Below are 19,657 nucleotides of genomic sequence, written 5' to 3'. Positions count from 1 at the left end.
CTGGTTCCATAACGGCTATTTTTAGGAACACAGCCATCATTGCTGGGACCACTGACAAACAGGTTAACAACCGCCTACCAGCACTTGGATTAAATCGAAAAACCGGCTACATGTTTACATTGGCGGAAGCAACCAAGTATACAGCTGATACAGTTAGCCTAGCCGCTCATACGGAGTGATGACGTAGCAGGAAAGAAAAGCAGGAAGAGGAGGAGGAGGGGTCGACCCAATTTTTACTGTAAAGAAACGAAACTTTAGAAACAGGAAAACGCTAACAAAAAAACCCATCAGGAAATACTTATCTACTGGGTTTATATAATACATAAACTAGAACTGTCTGCAAACTGTGTGGAACAGTATTTTCCTTGATATAAAATTATGACTTAACAACCAATTTATAATGATAATAATAAAAATGATAAACAATTCTGAGAGATTGTGGTGCTGTCTAAAATCTTTTTTTAAGTAAATGATAAACTTAAGCAGGCCTAATTTGGAAGGGGATGCGTTTATAACAAATATAAGAATTAAATGTGATCAAAGATGAAAAAAATACAACGCTATAAAAACCCGCAGTCTATTCTAGCTACTTATTACTTAGGATGTTATTACTGTTAACTAGGCTAGACTTCCATAGTTATGCAATACAGTGCTTCCAGTTTCATTTATTTAAAAATAATAACATGTGTGTCCAATATCACATTAAAATAAACCTAAATTTTACGTGGTCCTAGATAGTCATGCTTTTCAATTAATTTAATGCTCGCTCTATCTTTAGTCAAGGATAAAAGGACAAATCCATTCTGTCTTCTAGGTGGGGTGTTAGTTCTGGAGAAACGAAAACGAAAATGACAAAGCACTTAAATAGCCGGTTGCTGAAGTCGACAGCCGGAGAAGAGGCTGCGATGAGCTTGCGCACAGACCGAATGAGAGACGGCTAGACAAAGTTTGACCAGGAAAATATTCATGTTGGTCGGATGTCACGCTTGGTAAGTTCGTTCTTTTCTTAGGCTATCGCTTATCTAGGAAGTGTTTAGGATACAGAGTTATTTGTCTTATTGTATTTTCTTATTTAGTAAATAATAATAGCGTGTACACTGAGAACAGTGATGCGAACTGATAGCTAAAATTGCAAGTCATATAGCACACGACATGTAAAGTCATTGACAGACAGACAGACAGACACATAAAAGGCAATATGAATGGTATAGCTTGTTTGGAGGGCAGCCAGCCTGTGGAGTGTTATTATTGCCACATCCGTGACTAAGACTTGCGGTGTAAACCTCTGAATCATTTCTTGAAAAAGGAAACCTGTCGGGCAATATCCTGCAGAGGGAAGAATTTGCATTTCATACGAATTCAGTGCAATGGACAACATTAGAATAAAACAAATATGGCACGTTTCGTTTATAGCGCACACCAACAAACCTACAACGATGGACATTGAAATATAGTCGCAAAACACGCGCGCGCGTGTGTGCGCGCGTGCGTGTTGCACACACACACACACACACACACACACACACACACACACACACACACATATATATACTGTATATCCATTCATCCATGAACTCTATTAGCTTTGATTCCCCCAGATTTTACTGATGTAATCAATGAGAACATCCTTTCTATCTGAGGCTGACTCACTACAAGTTATGACCCAGTGATAGAGAGTGAAAGTAATCACTGTTCCTCAATCAGTGCTGTGTTGTGTTTTCTATTTTAATAGACTCGTGGCAAAATTTCTAAATCATTGTATTGTTGCATTGTGTTTAAATGTAGTTCTTCTCCTTCCTCTAACTATTAAATCATCAGTGTTACTGGTCTTAACTTCATCATCTACCACATGCACAACCATGGAAAGCTTGATGTTAATGACTGGGAGAAGCGGACCTAATAATGGTAATTATACAGTATGTGATGGCAGTCACATAACAAACTGAGAAAATCTGGCAACTAAAATTAGTTACTTTAGTCTCATTACATAAATGTTATTTTTCCCCTAGATACTGATACTGTCCAAAGTGAGAATGCTCGTCGAGGTGGAAGGAGAAGACAAAGGGGAGCACAAGGAGACAGAAAAAGAGCACAAAGTCATGGGAGTAGTCAAGGTGAAAGGGAGGAAAGGAAAAGAGATAGTGAAGAGCTGCGTGGGAGAGGAAGGGGAAGAGGTGGTGGAGCAGGAGGAGGTGCAGAGAGAGGTAGAAGAAGAGGAGCAACAGAGGTGGGCCGCAATACAGAAAGGGGAGGCAGACAAAGAGGTGCTGGAAGAGATAGAAATGAATGGGAAGGTGCAGCGAGATGGAGATCAGAAGTAGGAAGAAACCCAGAAGCAGGTCCAGTTGCTAGACAAGGAGCGAGAATAGGGATGGCAGGGAGAGAAGAACGTGGAGACAGAAGAGAAGGTTGGAGGGGTGAAAGAAGAGATGTTGAGGGAGACAGGCAAGATAGAAATGGAAGGAGATCAAATTCTGCCAGCACAGCTAGGCCACCACAGGGCCGAGGACTGGGCTTTAAAGCGCTGGAAGAACTCTCTCTAAAAGACCCATCTGTAGTGGCCATTACCATGTCCTCACATCCTTCTGTGAAAGATCTCCTCAGTGAGACCAAAATAAGGCAGGATCTTATCGAACTCATTTGCTTGGTGCTGAGTAAAGCCTTTAAATCAAGGACAGACAGAGGCACTCAGCAGCACCTGGCTGGCATTATAAAAGATTCAGGGTTCTTCTGCACCTCTCTACCCCACTATCTTGTGGGGATGGTGTCAGATAGCAAACCTGCTCGCAGAGCACAATACCCACAGCATCTGGAAAATATCCTGGTGATTCTCTCACAGGTAAATAAACTGATGAAACATAGAAAACCTGACAAAACATAGGAAATTCAGCTGAAGGATAATTGATTTTATATCTGAAAAACATATGAGGACATTGCTCAATAGATGAAGCAATAAAGTACAAGGGTAATTTTACTATGTACAAACAGTGTGTATACTGTAATGTACTTCATACGCTAAAATACAGACCAGTGAGATTTTTTTATATGTACATACAGTGCAGTGGGAATGATAGTGTAATATATAAATCACATTTATTTTTATTTTTCCTGTGTGCAAAGAGAAAAAGGCATAATGAAAGATACAGTTATTGAGAAAATCAGATTACATAGATGTAAACAAACCTTATTTAGGCATTTCTGTTTTTATTTCCTGTGCTTTTTATTAACAGTTTTAAAGCAGCTAAATTCTTTTTTCCTTGTTATGTTTATTAGGTGCTTAACATCTTCCCTGCTAGTTCGGTTCATACAGTGAGTTTGTTACTGACACTGCTCCAAGCCTCCATTAACAGCCTGAGGGCATCAGGTGTGGACTTTCAGCCTCAAATTGAGGAAAGTGTGGAGCAACTTCAGGACCTGATCACACACCTCCAGAATAGAGCAAGAGAGGGTACCCTGCGCTCAGACAGAGACACATATGCATTCCTGCCCTCTGGTGGTGGTAACCCAGGTAACTGGCTCTTGGAGATATTTCTACTGAATCACTTTGTTTTCACATATTTGGATAGACTGTCCTGAAGCAAATACCATGCAGTTGGCCAGAAGAAAAATCTTTTTGTAAGGTTTTGAAATGTTAGTATAGATCGGACAGTTATTAATACTTCCACATTTCTAACCTAGATGAAGAAGATCAACAGGATTTCAGGACCATACCAATCTACCCAACTCCACAGGAGTTCCGACAGGAGCATAGGCCTTTCCTTAGACCTAACATTACCTCCCAGAGCTATACAAACACCCACCTCTACCTTGATACACACTTCCGGCTGCTCAGAGAGGACTTTGTGCGACCACTGCGTGAGGGGATTCAGCAATTGCTCCAGAACCAAAAAGATATCGGAAGGACCAACAGCCCACTAAAGACAAAGCGCTTTGATGATATCAGAATATATTTTGACACACAGCTAGTGGTGCCCAAATGCACACACACTGGCATTGCCTACATTGTCCAGTTTGACGCACAGCCACTTAAGGTTAGCTTCTGGTTGTTGATGTCTTTGTAAAATGGCATTTGAATGATGCAGTAAAGTATATTCTGTGTCACTGATGTGTTAATACATACACTGGTTATTCACTATTTAAATGGCAAATGTAAAGACATATATAAACAAGTATATTACGGTACTAACAGGTTTTCCATTTTACCCACAGTTTGTACGCTGGCAGAACTCCAAGAGATTGCTTTATGGCTCCCTGGTATGCCTGTCAAGTGATAACTTCGAGAGCTTCCTGTTTGCCACAGTGTCAGATCGAGACCCTGAACATCTGCAGGAAGGACAGGTCCAGATTACATTTACAGAGGAGAGCAGGTTAAAGCTGGCAAGAATTGAGGTAGAGTAATACATTGTTTGCACCATATGTTAAAATGGGCATGATGCATTCAGTTTCTTTGCATAAATGTAAGAAATATCTGTGGTCATTTGAAACAGAAATACAAAGAACAAAATGTGTTTTTTTTTTAAAATCACAGAAAGATCGAGTGTTTCTGATGGTCGAGACCACTGCCTACTTTGAGGCTTATCGGTATGTTCTAGAGGGCTTACAGGAGCAGAGGGAGGATGATTTGCCCTTTCAAAGGTAAGGATGTGTGTCAATGTGCTGCCCTGGACTTTCAGATTTTACTGTCAAGGTTTGTTTTTTTTAATATAATCCAAAAGTTATTTCAAAACAATTAACACCACAAATATTTTTAAAAGAGTTTTGTAGCAAGAAGGGTTTGACAGTGGTTTTTGGCATAAAAGTGTCAAAGTAAGTTCTGCATTCACTTTAATTTATCATATCATCTCACAATTCCCCAAAAACTTTTACATATGGATCTTTTCAATACTTCAAATATTGACATCACCTTCAGTACCCTTAACAAATACTGAAAAAATATTGTTTTATATTTGTTGCCTAGCAGTATCTTTAAATGAAACTCCATTAAACCTTTTCTCTCAGAACTACAACATAAAAAGGGTGTCAAGGGTTTTGCCACACTTGACTAGTTTGACAAATAAACTAGGAAAACTCATGTAAGTGCCTGCAGTGAAGACCAAGAGACATAGAGTGTCTTTTGCTGCTGCTATTATCATGGTTAATACCACTAAACCATAAGGGTTGTTGCCATTGCACACTGCACTTTGTTGATGATAAAATCTGGGCTGTTCTGTCTGGGCTTTTTTGGGGTGTTTTTTGCTTGTTTTTGTCTCTCTGTGTATGGACAGACTGCAAATCAATTTCCCATTGGGGACAATAAAGTTACCGTTGACAACTGAAAGTTCCCATTGACCGTTGAAACCTGATTTTAACAGCACAGTTTCTGTAGTTAAGCAAAAGTCCTTGCGATATTAAAATGCTGATTTAATTGTTTAGGGAGAGATTTTCTTTAAAGAAATATATTACTAAGGATCTTTAATTCTTTCAGGTACATCGTGGAATGCAAGACAGATGTCCAACCGCCAGCTTATCTTCAAAGAAATGATAATTATGACTTGTCATCTGTTGCTGACCCTGACTACAAGGCCAGAATACGGCCCTTTCACAGTCTGAAGGCAGAGGCCTGGCCAAGGATGGAGGAGTTGGGTCTGGATGAGTCTCAGATGGAAGCCTTCCAGCTGGCCCTCACAAAAGAACTGTCTATCATACAAGGACCTCCAGGCACAGGTAAGAAATTGAAAGACCATTGTTAGTGAGTTTTTCATTTTTATTTGTTGAATGACAGAATTTTAAGAAGTGCAAAGTTAAGTTTTCTCTAGCAAAAATCAACATGTTTTTTGGCCTCAGGAAAAACCTACGTTGGTCTAAAGATTGCTCAGGCACTCTTGACCAACCAGGAACTCTGGAGAGATCAACCTGACATGGCTCCGATGCTGGTTGTGTGTTACACCAACCACGCCCTGGATCAGTTCCTTGAGGGTAAGCACCGACAGCTGCTTCGTAATAACACGCTTGGTTTGCTCACTTGTCACGGAAGAGGATGTTTCAATTTCAGGTACAAAGAATCTTATGTGTCAAGTGTATTTACATTCACTAAAAGGCCACAGACCTCTACTTCAGGTTATATTTAATTATTTATCCTTCTGGTCTGTTTCCTGGAATGGACAATGCAATGCAAAAAAAAGCTTTCAGTGTTCTGGGATGTGACATGCATTTATTTTAACTCTGTATCTCAGGTATTCATAAATTTTTAAAAGATGGCATAGTGAGAGTTGGAGGTCGCAGCAACAGTGAGATCCTGAAGCGTTTCAATCTGAGGGAGCTGACCCATTCACCTAACTTCAGACGAACACTGCCCGGTCATCTGCGTAATGCATATAATCAGGTGAGCTCTTGCAGGTGAACTGCAGTTTGAATCTTATTTTAAAATGCTCCTCGTGTATTCCTTTTGTTCACAGAAAAGATGAAGAAAAGACTCAGAATATATAAAAAGATGAAACAGGTTTAAATAAATGCCTTTTGTTTCCTGTTAAACATCTTTTGTTTATCTAATAGGTTTTCTATTGCGCTTATTCGTTTTTTTTTGTCAATGATCACACAATCATTCTTTTTGCTTTGTGTGGCTTGCTCACCTGCTTAACAGGTTTACTGGGAGCTGTGTGAAGAGGAGAACGAGATCGAGGAACAGAGTATAAAGTTGGAATGTTCTTTGAAAGGTGTGTTGAGGGAAAGCTTCTTACATAAGTTCATCTTGCGCCAACACTGGGACAGCCTGCATCGCCCCCCTGTGAGTCATTCTGAATAAGAAATTCACATTTTATGCATATGAAATGAGCTTGACAGAATGAGTCCAAACTCATGAGTTTGAAATGATTTGTAGGCAATGGATGAATTTCAGACCTGGAATGAGAAGAAGCCCAACTTGATGATGGAGTGGTTGGGTTTGGGTTCCACTGTCTTCCTGCAGAGGGAGACAGAGAATGCGAATGGAAATGATGGTAAGACTTTTACTCTAAGCAGTGCTCAACTGAACAAGTGAAAGATTATTTAATAACTGACTTTCATCTAATGTAAACACTTAAGGTTCCAAAACACCAACATGAGCATTAAATCTAAACTTAAAACTGCTGTCACAGTCATTTCAGATCAGCAATTGCTGTCAGTGAAGACTATAAACATTTTATCATGCACATACAGTATGTTGAATAGCATAAATACCATATGCTGAGCATGCTGAAAATAGAATTATTTCACTTTATGAGGTGTCAATAAAAAAAGAAATATGTGCATTTGTTGTGGTGTTTGAAAGAATTGTCATTCTGACCCATTCTGTTGCTCTGAATGGGTAACATATAGAAAAAGTATCAATGGAGGTGGATGAAGAAGAGGACCTCATTGAAATCGCTGAGGAGGCAGATCTGATCCAGGCAGAGCGGATTATTGAAGACAACTTTGGTCCCAGAGGCATTAGAGATGCCAGAAAGAAGGAAGAAATGCAGGATGCTGTCAGAGAAGTCGAGGATCTCATGCTTGCTATGAACCTGGATAAAGTTAAAATACAGGCTGAGCAGAGTGAAGAAGGATTTAAGGTAAATTTAATTGAAGGGTTTAGTGCAGTGATCGTAATGAGTTTATCATTTCTCTAAGAGCACATTGATGTAGAACCATAGCAGACTGAGTGGAGTCTGATGTAAGGATATGCTTACATTAAATCAACGTCTGACCAATGGAAATATATTTACATCTTAAGTCCACAGCATACAATATGTTATTTACATCCATGTTTGGTAGATGGCAGTTTCAGGTTTCCCTTTGTTGATGATAAGTATAGGACTTGGCATGTTACTGTGAATACTGTGTAAGTGTAATAACCAAAAGCTTCAGGAGAAAGATTTCTCAGGCATTGTAAAAGATGGACATAGTTACTATAAGTCACCCGGCAGTTTGGGCTTTTGGTTTAGGGTCTTGCATTTACAAGATTCAGTGGTAGTGTTTTTGTCTCCCGCATGCTGTTATTCTGGAGAGGCAAAAGTTACCATGTTTAGGTGAAAGGGTAGAGTACTAAATTATCGCCTAATGCTAGGAAGTTAGTTTAAATTTCCTATGTGCAGTGCTCAGGCACATCAGCTAATTAGTGCTCAACAAACTAATGAAACATTAGAATTTCACTCACCAAAATTGAAGCACAAACTTCTTAGATGGTCTGCCCTCAACAGCAAACCATAATATTAGTCAGAGACTTACATTAAAATGCTCCAAGAACAATCAACTGCATAAACTAAGTGTAGAAATCTAGTTCAGTGATTGTAGTTAGAAGAGGTGAGGTCTAAAAGATAACAATCAGCTCTAGATGCTTGTGTCAGAACATCTGTCAGTCAATGTAACCATGTCTCTAACTCCAGTATCCAGTATCTAGTGCACACTATGACAACTTATTACAAAAAGAAAACAACAAAAAAATAATACAAAATCTACTTTATAATATGAATTCATCACTTAGTTAACTGAGGTTCAGAAGGTTATAATGTTTTTTACCATCCTGATCAATACAGTTCCAACGAGACCAGAGGAAAAAGATGAAGAAAAAAATCAGAAACGAACTTGGGAAGACCTCAGCTATGACTGAAAGAGAGGAAGATAACGTGTTTGATGTTTGGACTCTTAGTCAGCAAGACAGATGGAAGCTCTATCGGTATGTCTGCATCCGTGTTCAACCTTTCTTTTCTTTTATTACTATGTACCTTATTTCTGGCTCTTCCCTTCTGTTGCGTTCTCTGTACAGTTCTGTCCTCTTTCCTTCTTTCTTAATTCCCCTTTTATTCTACACTCTTTCTATTCCCTGACCTACCTTCGTATATTCCCACTGTGTATAATTAAGCCAAGTAATCACTAAGAAAATGTATCTCTTAGGATTTTATCACAGCAGAAAGCCAAGATGTAAATCTAGTCTTCTATTACTGTAAAATCAGGACTGAAAGAACTGTGTACACAGTTTTAATTCTCATTTAAACTAACAAACAGGGAATTGAAGACAAAAACAATGTATTGTTTAAATTGTTTAATTGTTTAAATATGCTGTATTAGTAATGAAGAGGTATTAGTCAATCATACTATATATTTTTGCTCTTGCTCCATGTTATTTCAGATTAAAACAATAATAATCTTAGGGCTTCTGCATGGCTCTTTCAGTCAGTTCAGTGTTTTACTATTTCATATTGGCTTTGTGTTTTCAGGTTGTGGGTGGCACGCTACAGGACGGAGCTTCGTGAAAAAGCCCTGCTATCTGAACAAGCGTACCAGAATGCAGTGGACAGATTGGCTGATGTAAAACGGCATGAAAGTCTCTGTCTCCTCAAAACAGCCACGGTACAGAATATATTAATTAGCATATTCCTTTTAAAAATCCTAACCATAAATTATATAGAATTTATCAGATTTATTATAAATTATTTTAACTAACATTAACAGATAAATTATTTTTGGTTTCATTTGCCCAGATTTTGTGGCAAGCATCTTTGTGCAAGAGAAAAAAACTGTATATTATCCAAAGTTTTTTCTTCTGTGCCTCCATTTAAAAATAGTAGAAGAGAGCAGAATTTCTCCTGGTAATCCAAGAAGTGACAGTAATGTTACAGTAATGTAACCTATTGGTTAGTTACAAAGTTTTAAAACTTTTCCCAATAGCATCTGTGGCCATATGAACAGACTGAGGCTACAAGCGATAAAGAATCCAACTGTTAAACAACTACAGAAACAGACAAGCTGCTTCCCACTGTTTCCAGTCTTTATGTTAATCCAACAGACTCCAGCTTTACATTTGTATAGGATTGATATCTACCTTATGCACTAACAGTCAACAAAAATAAATAGCAAATTCTGGTCAACTTGTCTCTTTAAAAAAAACAAATATCCTGTCCACCAGGTTGTTGGCATGACAACAACAGGGGCAGCAAAGTTTCGTCAAACCCTGCAGGAAGTGCGTCCACGTCTGGTGATTGTAGAAGAGGCTGCAGAGGTTCTTGAAGCCCACACCATCACCACATTGAGCAGAGCATGCCAACACCTTATTCTGATTGGAGACCACCAACAGGTAAGACCTGACACAGACAAACAAGGCGATGTTTCCTGAGGTTTATTAACTCTGCTTGACTATTTTTGGATCGCTATATGTGTTTCTAACAAGGCACAGTTGTAACATGAAAATTTAAAGACAACATATTATGAGATGCTCTGTGCTTTTCTATATCTTTATGTGTGTTGCCTTGAAGGTAGCAAAAAAAAAAAAAAATACTAGCTATTACAAGAGATAGAGAAGAGTACGCAGTGATATCCTGGACATCAGGAGGCTATTATACAACAACTTGTCGGGGCCTGCCAAGGACATATGGCTAGGCAGCCTGTCTACCAATCTGCAGCATGTGATCACAGCTACACAAAACTCTATCACACATCTCAATATTCAGCTCTGGTATATTCTTGCTGTGCAACAACTATCAAAAACTAACATTTGCTTAGTGTCCCTGTTTATTCATGTTTATTTATGAATCTGCATACATAGGGTGTACATTTGACTATACTAACAAGCGTGTGCTCCATGCAGTTGTACTAAAAGTTTAGTAATGGAATTTAAATGAAGTTGACTTAAAGAGTGACCTTCTTGCAACCCAGAGTTGGAAATAAATGGCAGTTTTTACACCTTATCATTATACTTCTTTATATCATGTACATCAGATTAACATAATAGTATGGAACCTCATGTGTAGCACATTAAATAGTATTTAATGTGCTACACATGATCAAAGTATATGGATAAAATTATTTGTGTAGTTATAGTATAGTTATATTTTCTAGTTTATTCATATTGTAATTTACCAAATTAAGTAAGTGGTGAAAAAGAACAAATGAACAAACTAGATAAGGTATCCTGGTGACACATATTAGTGTTAGTCGATAGCAGTTATTTTTACTCTAGAGGCAAGTATTAAAGCATTATATTTGTGGAACATAAACTTGAATCTGTGCAGGTAAGGTAGATGGATCACACTGTCCAAGTAAAATAAGGCCTGGCATTGTTGTGCTGGTCATTAATCGCAGGTTTGGTGTTGAATCGAGCAGAACACAATGCTTCACATTTATACTAGAATTTGTCTTGCCTCCCCCACACCACTCCCACATACATGCACAATCACGCTCTGTCCTCTAGCTAAATTAGGTTTGCACACACGTACACATACGTGCACACACACATACACAAATACATACATACAAGCAAAACTAAAACGACAGCAAAAGAAAGTTAGAGTGCATTTGCATGCATTCTATACTCCCATCCAAATACAAACCCATATAAGAATATTTATTTTATTCATTTATGGTTTCCCATATTTGTATTTATGGTGCTTACAAATGGCTAGGAACTATTTAACAGCTGTTCATTAGTAATTATGTCTGATGCTCCTGGTCCTATGGCTAGGAAACTCAGTGCTCTTTTCTTCACTTAGATTGCATGATGTTGCTCTGTGCATTGCATTTAAAGTCTAGAAAAAGAAGTCGTACTGTTATTTTTGGAATAACAGAAGGCAATGCCTTGAAATAAGCAGGTATTTAACAGGTTTCATGTAAATATAGGCATTACCTGATGTCTAATGTTAACTTACCTTTCAATGCATATGATAAACAAGTGTTTTTTTTCCCTCTCCTTTAGCTGCGCCCTAGTGCCACAGTATATGAACTCGCTAAGAACTTCAACCTGGAGATGTCCATGTTTGAGAGATTAGTGAACATGGGACTGCCTTTTGTCAGACTGAACTACCAGGTTTGTTTTTCTGCATATATTAGCTCTCTCATCTTCTTGCAGGATCAGTCATTAAATTGTAGACATCTTTATGCAGTTAAAGACAGTAAGATATATATCTCAATATCTCTATGCGATTTGTTCATCTATGGTCCTTATTTTTGTTTGTTCTTAAGCATCGTATGAGGCCAGAAATTGCCCGTCTTCTGACCCCACACATCTACAAAGAGTTAGAAAACCATCCTTCTGTGTTGGAGTACGAAAACATCAAGGTACATGTTTTTGTTTGCTCTCCTGCAGTGCCTCCTGCATGCAAGGATTTTTTTTAAAACTTTACTACTCTAGACTTTCAAATGCATCTTAAGTCTCAAATCTAATTTAGGCTGTGCATACAATATCTAGAATACAGGATAAAAAATATAATACGATGAATATAAAAGAATAATGTGGAATTAAATGTTTATTTACAGGGCCTAAAGACCAATTTGTACTTTGTGGACCACAACCACCTAGAAGAAGAAATCAGAGATGGAAAAAGCCATCAGAACCGTCATGAGGCAATGTTTGTTGTAGGTCTTTGTCGCTACTTTCTCTTGCAAGACTACAAACCAGAGCAAATTACCATCCTCACGACCTATACTGGCCAACTCCACTGTCTGCGTAAACATATGCCAGCCAAGGAGTTTGCAGGTGTCAAAGTGCATGTAGTAGACAAGTACCAGGGAGAAGAGAATGACATTGTATTGTTGTCGCTTGTCCGTAGCAACCGACAGTCTAAAGTTGGCTTCTTGAACATTTCCAATCGTGTCTGTGTAGCGTTGTCACGTGCCAAGAAAGGTCTCTACTGTATTGGCAACAGCGTGATGCTGGACCAAGTCAAACTGTGGAGCAAAATCTTCCACACCTTGAGAGAGAAGGATCAGGTTGGAAAGGCTCTGACTCTGTGCTGTCAGAATCATCCAGATCGAGAGGTAAAAGTATCAAATGCTGACGATTTCAGCCAAGCACCCGAGGGAGGCTGCACCCAGCCTTGCCAGTTCCGTTTAGACTGTGGCCACGTTTGTGCTAGGGTCTGTCATCCATATGACCCAGAGCACAAGAAGTATAAGTGTGTCAAAAAGTGTGAGAAGATTTTATGTGATCTGGGACACAAATGCCCACTTCTATGCCATATAGAATGCCCAAAGAACTGTCCAGTAAAGGTTGAGAAGATCATACCCAAGTGTCAACACACACAAATGATTCCTTGTCACCAGGACCCAAACACATTTACATGCCCGGAGCCTTGCCAGAAGTTGCTCAGCTGTGAACATCCATGTGAGTCAGTCTGTGGGTTACCATGCACCAGTAAGTGCAAGGTGAAGGTCATCTTAAAACTTAGGTGTGGACACACCCAGGAAGATGCATGCTTTTACAAAGATTGCATCGATAAGGCTGAATGTAAGGCCCCATGTGAGCACCAGCTAAAATGTGGACATGCTTGCCGTGGTACATGCGGCAAATGTTTTCAGGGACGCTTCCACTTCGCCTGTTATCACAAATGTGAACGTCTCCTCATCTGCTCTCACCAGTGCAAGGAACCTTGCACTGGTGATTGTCCTCCTTGTCAGAGACCTTGTGAGAATTGCTGTGTCCACAGTAAGTGCATGAAGCCATGTGGGCAGCCATGTGCTCCTTGTATAGAGCCCTGTGCATGGCAGTGTGCTCACCATCGCTGCAATAAGCTTTGCTATGAGCCATGTGATCGCCCACCATGCACTGAACCCTGCAACAAGACCCTAGATTGTGGCCACCCGTGCATTGGACTGTGCGGAGACAAATGTCCAAGTAAATGCCGCATCTGTCACCACGATGACGTCACAGAGATTTTCTTTGGCACTGAAAATGAGCCAGACGCTTACTTCATTCAGCTGGAGGATTGTAAACACATCATTGAGTACACAGCTATGGACATATACATGGGTATGGATGATAACAACCAGGCAAATGAAGTAGAGCAGGTGGCCATAAAACTAAAGGAATGCCCCAAGTGTCGTACTCCGATCAGAAATAATCTGCGCTACGGATCTCAGATCAACCGCAGTCTGGAAGAGATAGAGATGGTAAAGGAGAAGATAAATGGACAGCAGTCAGATATTGAAAAAAAGACGAAAGCACTTCGAACTCAGTGGCGTGAAAACCTTCGAACCTATGAAATGGATGACCAAAAGGAATATATGCTTATCAAAGAAAGTCTGAAAAAACCCTACCTCACAGCAAATGATCTATGGGTAGGGGAAAACAAGATGGATTTCTTAATAAGAGTTCAGAAGCTTCTGAAGATTGAGAAGAAAGACATGTTGGACATGGATCGCGACAAGTTCTCGAAGAATGTTGCAGAGTTTGTGTGTTGGCTCAATAGCTACCACCAAAAATTCACAGACCAGCAGGTCTTTGATTTGCAGAGAGAGCTACAGAGACTCAATCTCCTGGCTGAACTGAATGTTCGTTGCCATTTGGCAAATGAGAGGAGACAAACGGATCAAATTCAATCAGACGTACAAAAAATAAGAGATATTTTGGAAACGTGGGGTCAATTCACTGAGAAAGATGAGCAAAAAGTGAAGGAAGCCATGAAGAAACTAGATGAGATGTTTCCACTCAGGGGCTTGGGGATCAGTGACGAGGAAAGAAAGATGATTGTCTCAGCCATGAAAATGCGACCTGGACACTGGTACAAATGTCCAAATGGCCATGTCTATCTTATCACAGAGTGTGGAGGGGCTATGGAGAGCAGACATTGTCCTGATTGTAATGCTACTATTGGTGGGCAAAGCCATATACTTGCAAGTGGCAACCAAGTTGCCTCAGAGATGGATGGGGCACAGCATCCTGCTTGGTCTGAAGCCAATAACCTTCTAAACTTTAATCCACTTGACTTCTAAAAGCCATTTTAGAAAAGCCTGTTGTTTTCTTTCCACCCTTGACTCTTAGCTGGAACATGTATGAGTGACAAAAGTTTGTGGATTTACTTAAACAAGGGCCTCAACTAAAGTCAGTGTACTCAGTGTAAATAACTTGGCAAAGGAAAATAGCATAATTTTACTTTTTACTGTTTTACTTTATGGCACCTACGAGATGGATTAGGCAGAGAGCTTTTAATAAGACCATATTTTTCTTGCATGAACTGTACTTTTGAAACGTTTTTCTTGAAAATGTAGATTTTATGTTGGCAAATATTTTATGCTTGTATGTCAACATGTGTCTTGCCACCTTCTGTTATGAACATATATCATGCAGTATTGCTATTCTAAACATGATGAGTAGTAGTTTATTTTTAAATGCTTTGTAAATTACAGATTAAATAATAGATGGTAGTTCATAATGCTAAACTTGGTGAGTCTTTGGTTGCTCAGGACTCCATTAAGTACCAGTTGCATTATGGCTTAACAACAGGTGGCAGTAAAACACTGTAAAATAACAGTGAATAGTGACTTGATAGTTATTATGGTTAATGCTTGTTCATATGAGATTAAAATGTCTGTAAATACAAGAGTTTTCTTGTTGTCTTTATTTTTATATAGGTCTCCATAGGCTCAGAGAAATAAGCTCAGCAAATGTGATTAACAAGTGTACTTGTTATGCTACATAAAAAGACACATTCACGTAAAAATATATGAAAAAAAAATGTTCTTAGTCACTTTCAGTTGCCATCCTGCAAAAATATTATTTAACTATTACCTAACTGATGCATGAAAGGAAAACAACAAAACGTTTCTCGTCATCATTAAAACAAACATACAAGCGTTAAACATTTGCGTCTATAACAGGACATCATTGGCAGCGAAGGTGATAAAAACAACCCCGAAATAGCTGCAATTCCTTTTCACTACTATACAAGACTCACAGTTGCTGAGTTTCAATTTGATGTTTTGTAACAGCTTGCATCACTTTATTACATGATGAATGCGTCCTTGTCACAAAAACAGCTCCAATGCAAACTGTGCTGTCTGCAGGGGGGGAAAAAAACAACAAAAATCTGCTGTCAAGACAAGTGTTAAAATTGAGCAAACTTTAAAAGCTTGCCAATCTTTCCGTATTTATAGTATTCAAGCATCAGGATGAGAGAGAGCTGGATGGCAAGGCAGCACCTGAGAAAAATGGTAATATCCTACAGGGTGGACTGCCTCATCTATCATTTCAGGTGGCCTTAAAATATGTTATTGTCAGAGTTCCAGGTAGTCTGCCCATGCAATAGACACTACCGAGTTCCCTACCACTCCTTCCAACATACAATTTGTGGTTTCATCACTGAGAAGAGAAAAAAAACTGCAGAGTTTAACGACTTGGTAAAGCAGCAAAGGTGCCACGAATGATAATGTGTCAATTCATGTAAAGCCTTGAATTTGAGCACTTGAACTAGAATGGGTCAAGATTGACGGCACTGACATAGCATCTTTTTTAATGCCTGAATAAATTGGAAAGCCACTTGTGAACATGTGAACTAGACATAGAAGAAATCAGTGACAAAGATGTGACCACAGCATCTGGTCAAAATTAACTGTTGAATACATTGTAAAAGATTAGTGATTGACATGGTGTATTTTAACAAGAGCTTAAATGAAAAATGTATATTGAATGACAAGGAAAATTCAATACAGAAAGGCTATTTTAAATAGTGGTTTTCAAAGGATCCCCAAGGCCACAGATAAAGAGTGTCTGAAGTCTTTGTAAGAGCAGTTAAAAATTAAGAGTCCATGTGAGAAATAAGTTCTCCTAAGATAATATTACATTTGTATAGTCTTAATGTTATATGAAACATTCGGCAGCTTTTTAAATAAATCACTTTTCATTTATTTAGTAATTTTAGTTCATTTATTTTCTGTGTTGGATTATTTTCTATGATACATTTTTCATGACAGCTTGGATAGACTTCAGCTCCCCAAACCCCACCACCCTGAATTGGATAAATGGTTAAAAAACAGAGTAAAGAAAGTGAATAAATGAATCTGGTATTTGTATTCCATATGCAACCTTTGTCTTAACTCAACAAAATATAAAAAGTTATTTTTAAATAAATGGCTGGCTTGTGAGTATACGTTTTTACCTCCTTGCATTTAAAATGCAAACAGAGAGGAAAAAAACACTCGGTATTAATCTACTTCTGAGAAAATGCAACAAGGTTTACGTTCACAGAATGAACTGTTGGTATTATGCTGGCTAAGGGTAATGGGTTTGTATTATCAGAAAATTGCTCATTAATGTTCCCTTGCAGGCATTTCATCAGTAAAGCAGGTTGTGGTCCAAAGTTCCCACCAGACAGAAATAGTGTGTGATGAAGTGTCATAGATAGAGTATACAACGAACGTAGTCCTTTGGTTAAAGATCTAAAGCAAATTTACTAAAATGCTGGTCTTTGGTGTCATGCATTAACCTCCAAGCTTTTCTATCTGCTGTGAACCATGTCTCTGTGTTAAATAATAAATGAGCGGTTGTTTACATGCTTGTCCTCCAAAGAAGTTGTCTTTTAATTTTGCTAATGCACTGCATAATTCCGACATATTTCTTCATGGAAATTATTACACATATCTTACAAAGCCGGGGAATTACTCAGACATTTTCTTTAAATAATTGCAGTTTTCTGTAACACTGTATATTGTTTTTGAAAAGTGCTGCACTTTGATTTCTGTCCAATAACATTCCATTTAATTTATTTCTGACTTGTGCAGAAGGTCATAATCCGCAGAGTCCATCTGGCCTCCAGCCCTTACAAGTTGGTTCAACACAGGTTGTTGCAAAATAAAAGACAGTAGTCACAACTTTATTAAATATCGCCTTACCTTTCTTGCCTCTACACTTCCACTGGCTCTAATTTCTCCAACATTTATCTGCAACCAAAAGTAAGAGATTACAAGACCTTTTTTCCCTAGTTTGCAGTGGTAGACAGACTTAGTCTTTTGGCTCTGTTAACAAACTATTCCTTTCCCACTGGATTTGAATGATATCCATCTAAGTCCAGAGAGTAAGCCACACAAAGAGAGAAACTAAGTTACATAAACATTCATACAGAAATTAGAAGCACAGATGAAGATAAAAATCAAAAGGAATAACGTGATATTAGATGAGAAGAGGATGTACTGGACTGATTGACTGATCTGCTTCCAGTCCACCAGAGACTCTGCTGATATAGGGAAGAAGACAGTGAGCACAAATGAGAGAGACAGAAAGCGGGAGGATATGGAGGGAGAATAGGCATGATTTGATAAGAAGGAAGCTGACTATTTCTGAGTGATCCTCCACTCCACTGGACCAGCGAATGTGATTGGGAGAAAGATATTTAGGCAGACAGAAAGGAATAGAAAAAATAAACAAAAGGAACCAAAAAACGAGGATACATGGTGAAGGGATAGAAAATATGAATAAATGTTTCTGTTTTAGCGCTAGATTGACAAGCTATCTTTATACTTTGCCAGTCTTGACTTAAGGCTCTTAAATGTAATACCATCAGGAAGTACATTTTCATTGTGGAAACATATACAGAGCTGCAAAAGCCAAGTCATTTAAATTCAGCTTTCCGCCCAAGCACCTCATCAGTTACGGCAAATCTAAATGCAGCTCTTTATGATTATGATTCATTTAAACCAACCAGCTACAGCATGCTTAATTTCTATTAAGTTTGAGAGAAAATTATAAATCTTGCAACTAAAATTTACAAAGCAGATGTTGGGTTTTGAGATGCACAGGCTTGCTTAGCATTTTGCAAAGTTATCCACAAAGGAGACAGATTATTTTCTTACCAGAAAAATGATCATACTTGCAGTGAAGACCTGCTTCTATTCCAGAAGAATGTCAGCTAACAAAAAATGCTGAAAGCCTTAAAGCAGTGGGTCTAATTCAGCAGAATGTTATGTATCATTCACAAACGTGATAATCTGCCAGTCATAAAATATATACCAAAATATGTGTTGCTGCATGGCAATACAGCAGCAAATATTAATACTGCATTCTTGTCCAGTTTACTTGTTATCTTACAAAAAATGATTAATGCACTTCACACAAGTAAAAAGCTAAAATGTTCCAAGCAGCTGTATTATCCTGTTAAAATCTTGTTGTTTTTTAACCTTGAATATGTCATTGTATGTACTATTTAATAGTTTTTTTGAATCCTAGGCATGGCTACCATTCAATTTTCTGCACCATAACCAGGAAACGAAATGACTTTCTCCGATTCAGAACTGAGTGAGAAGTCTGGGAGAGGTTTAAAAGCTTTTGAGCCCAGTAATGTGTCAGAAACACAACCTGTGGTTTTAATTGATGCTTAATTGCAGCGTGGGCAGTACATTAATAAGTTATTACCGTGGTCCTCTCTTGAGATACTAGGCAGGCTGCTCCACATGGGGGTGTGTGTCATTACATCAAAACTTTGATTAAGGCAGTGGGAAAAGCGCAGACCCTGATCACATTTTTTGTGCACCTTCCAGGCTGATTTAAATGTAAATTTATTTTTATTTCAGCTCCTCCCATCTTGACAGTGTCTTGCTATGGGAGGAAAGTAGAGAGTTAAAGGGAAGAGGACAATTCTGCCCAGGTAAGCATATTTAGTTTGTGGGGGTTTGATTCTAAACTAATTTGAATAACTGTATGAAAGCCAATTTGGTTTAATTGAGCTCTGCTCTTCTGAACACCTGCAACTAGATTAGCGACTGACATTAAGTTGTTTTGCTGCATTGGGCCTCCAAGTGTTGTTCCAGCTGCTTCATAACTCCGTATTTACCTCCAAATTTTTAATACAAGACCATATGTGCTTTGCAGAATATGCAATGAGCTTGGCTTAGTGTTTCACAGAGCAGCAGTGAAATATGGCCAAGAAAGTGAAAATAAAACCCAGGCTAATCCATTCTACTCTCC

The 19,657-nt window shown here is 38.5% G+C and overlaps 1 protein-coding gene across 1 annotated transcript; it reads left to right on the top strand.

Annotated features, from left to right (window-relative positions):
• Positions 1-126: 126 nt before the first annotated feature.
• On the top strand, positions 127-15,302 carry znfx1 (zinc finger, NFX1-type containing 1). The gene is made up of 20 exons (XM_040007658.1): positions 127-238; positions 815-989; positions 1,819-1,905; positions 2,010-2,839; positions 3,274-3,508; positions 3,679-4,031; positions 4,210-4,389; positions 4,529-4,635; positions 5,465-5,703; positions 5,824-5,955; positions 6,213-6,361; positions 6,620-6,763; positions 6,857-6,974; positions 7,333-7,565; positions 8,529-8,668; positions 9,210-9,342; positions 9,899-10,066; positions 11,681-11,791; positions 11,947-12,042; positions 12,241-15,302. Exons 3-20 carry the CDS (start codon positions 1,860-1,862, stop codon positions 14,692-14,694), a joined length of 5,868 nt encoding a protein of 1,955 aa, XP_039863592.1. The 5' UTR covers positions 127-238; positions 815-989; positions 1,819-1,859; the 3' UTR covers positions 14,695-15,302.
• The last annotated feature ends 4,355 nt before the right edge of the window (positions 15,303-19,657 follow it).

Source organism: Simochromis diagramma, unplaced genomic scaffold, assembly GCF_900408965.1.
Source record: "Simochromis diagramma unplaced genomic scaffold, fSimDia1.1 OVJJ01000320.1, whole genome shotgun sequence".
In the NCBI taxonomy this organism is placed as follows: domain Eukaryota; kingdom Metazoa; phylum Chordata; class Actinopteri; order Cichliformes; family Cichlidae; genus Simochromis; species Simochromis diagramma.
Note: the sequence above shows the minus strand (reverse complement) of the source record. Positions and strands in the feature narration are given on the sequence as shown.

What these genes read in the sequence shown, in the direction of transcription:
- znfx1 (XM_040007658.1), top strand. Translation starts at nt 1,860, where the DNA reads ATGGAAAGCTTGATGTTAATGACTGGGAGAAGCGGACCTAATAATG. An exon ending in TCCTGGTGATTCTCTCACAG is followed by an intron (nt 2,840 to 3,273) that starts GTAAATAAACTG and finishes TATGTTTATTAG; the next exon opens with GTGCTTAACATCTTCCCTGC. An exon ending in TGATTGGAGACCACCAACAG is followed by an intron (nt 10,067 to 11,680) that starts GTAAGACCTGAC and finishes CCTCTCCTTTAG; the next exon opens with CTGCGCCCTAGTGCCACAGT.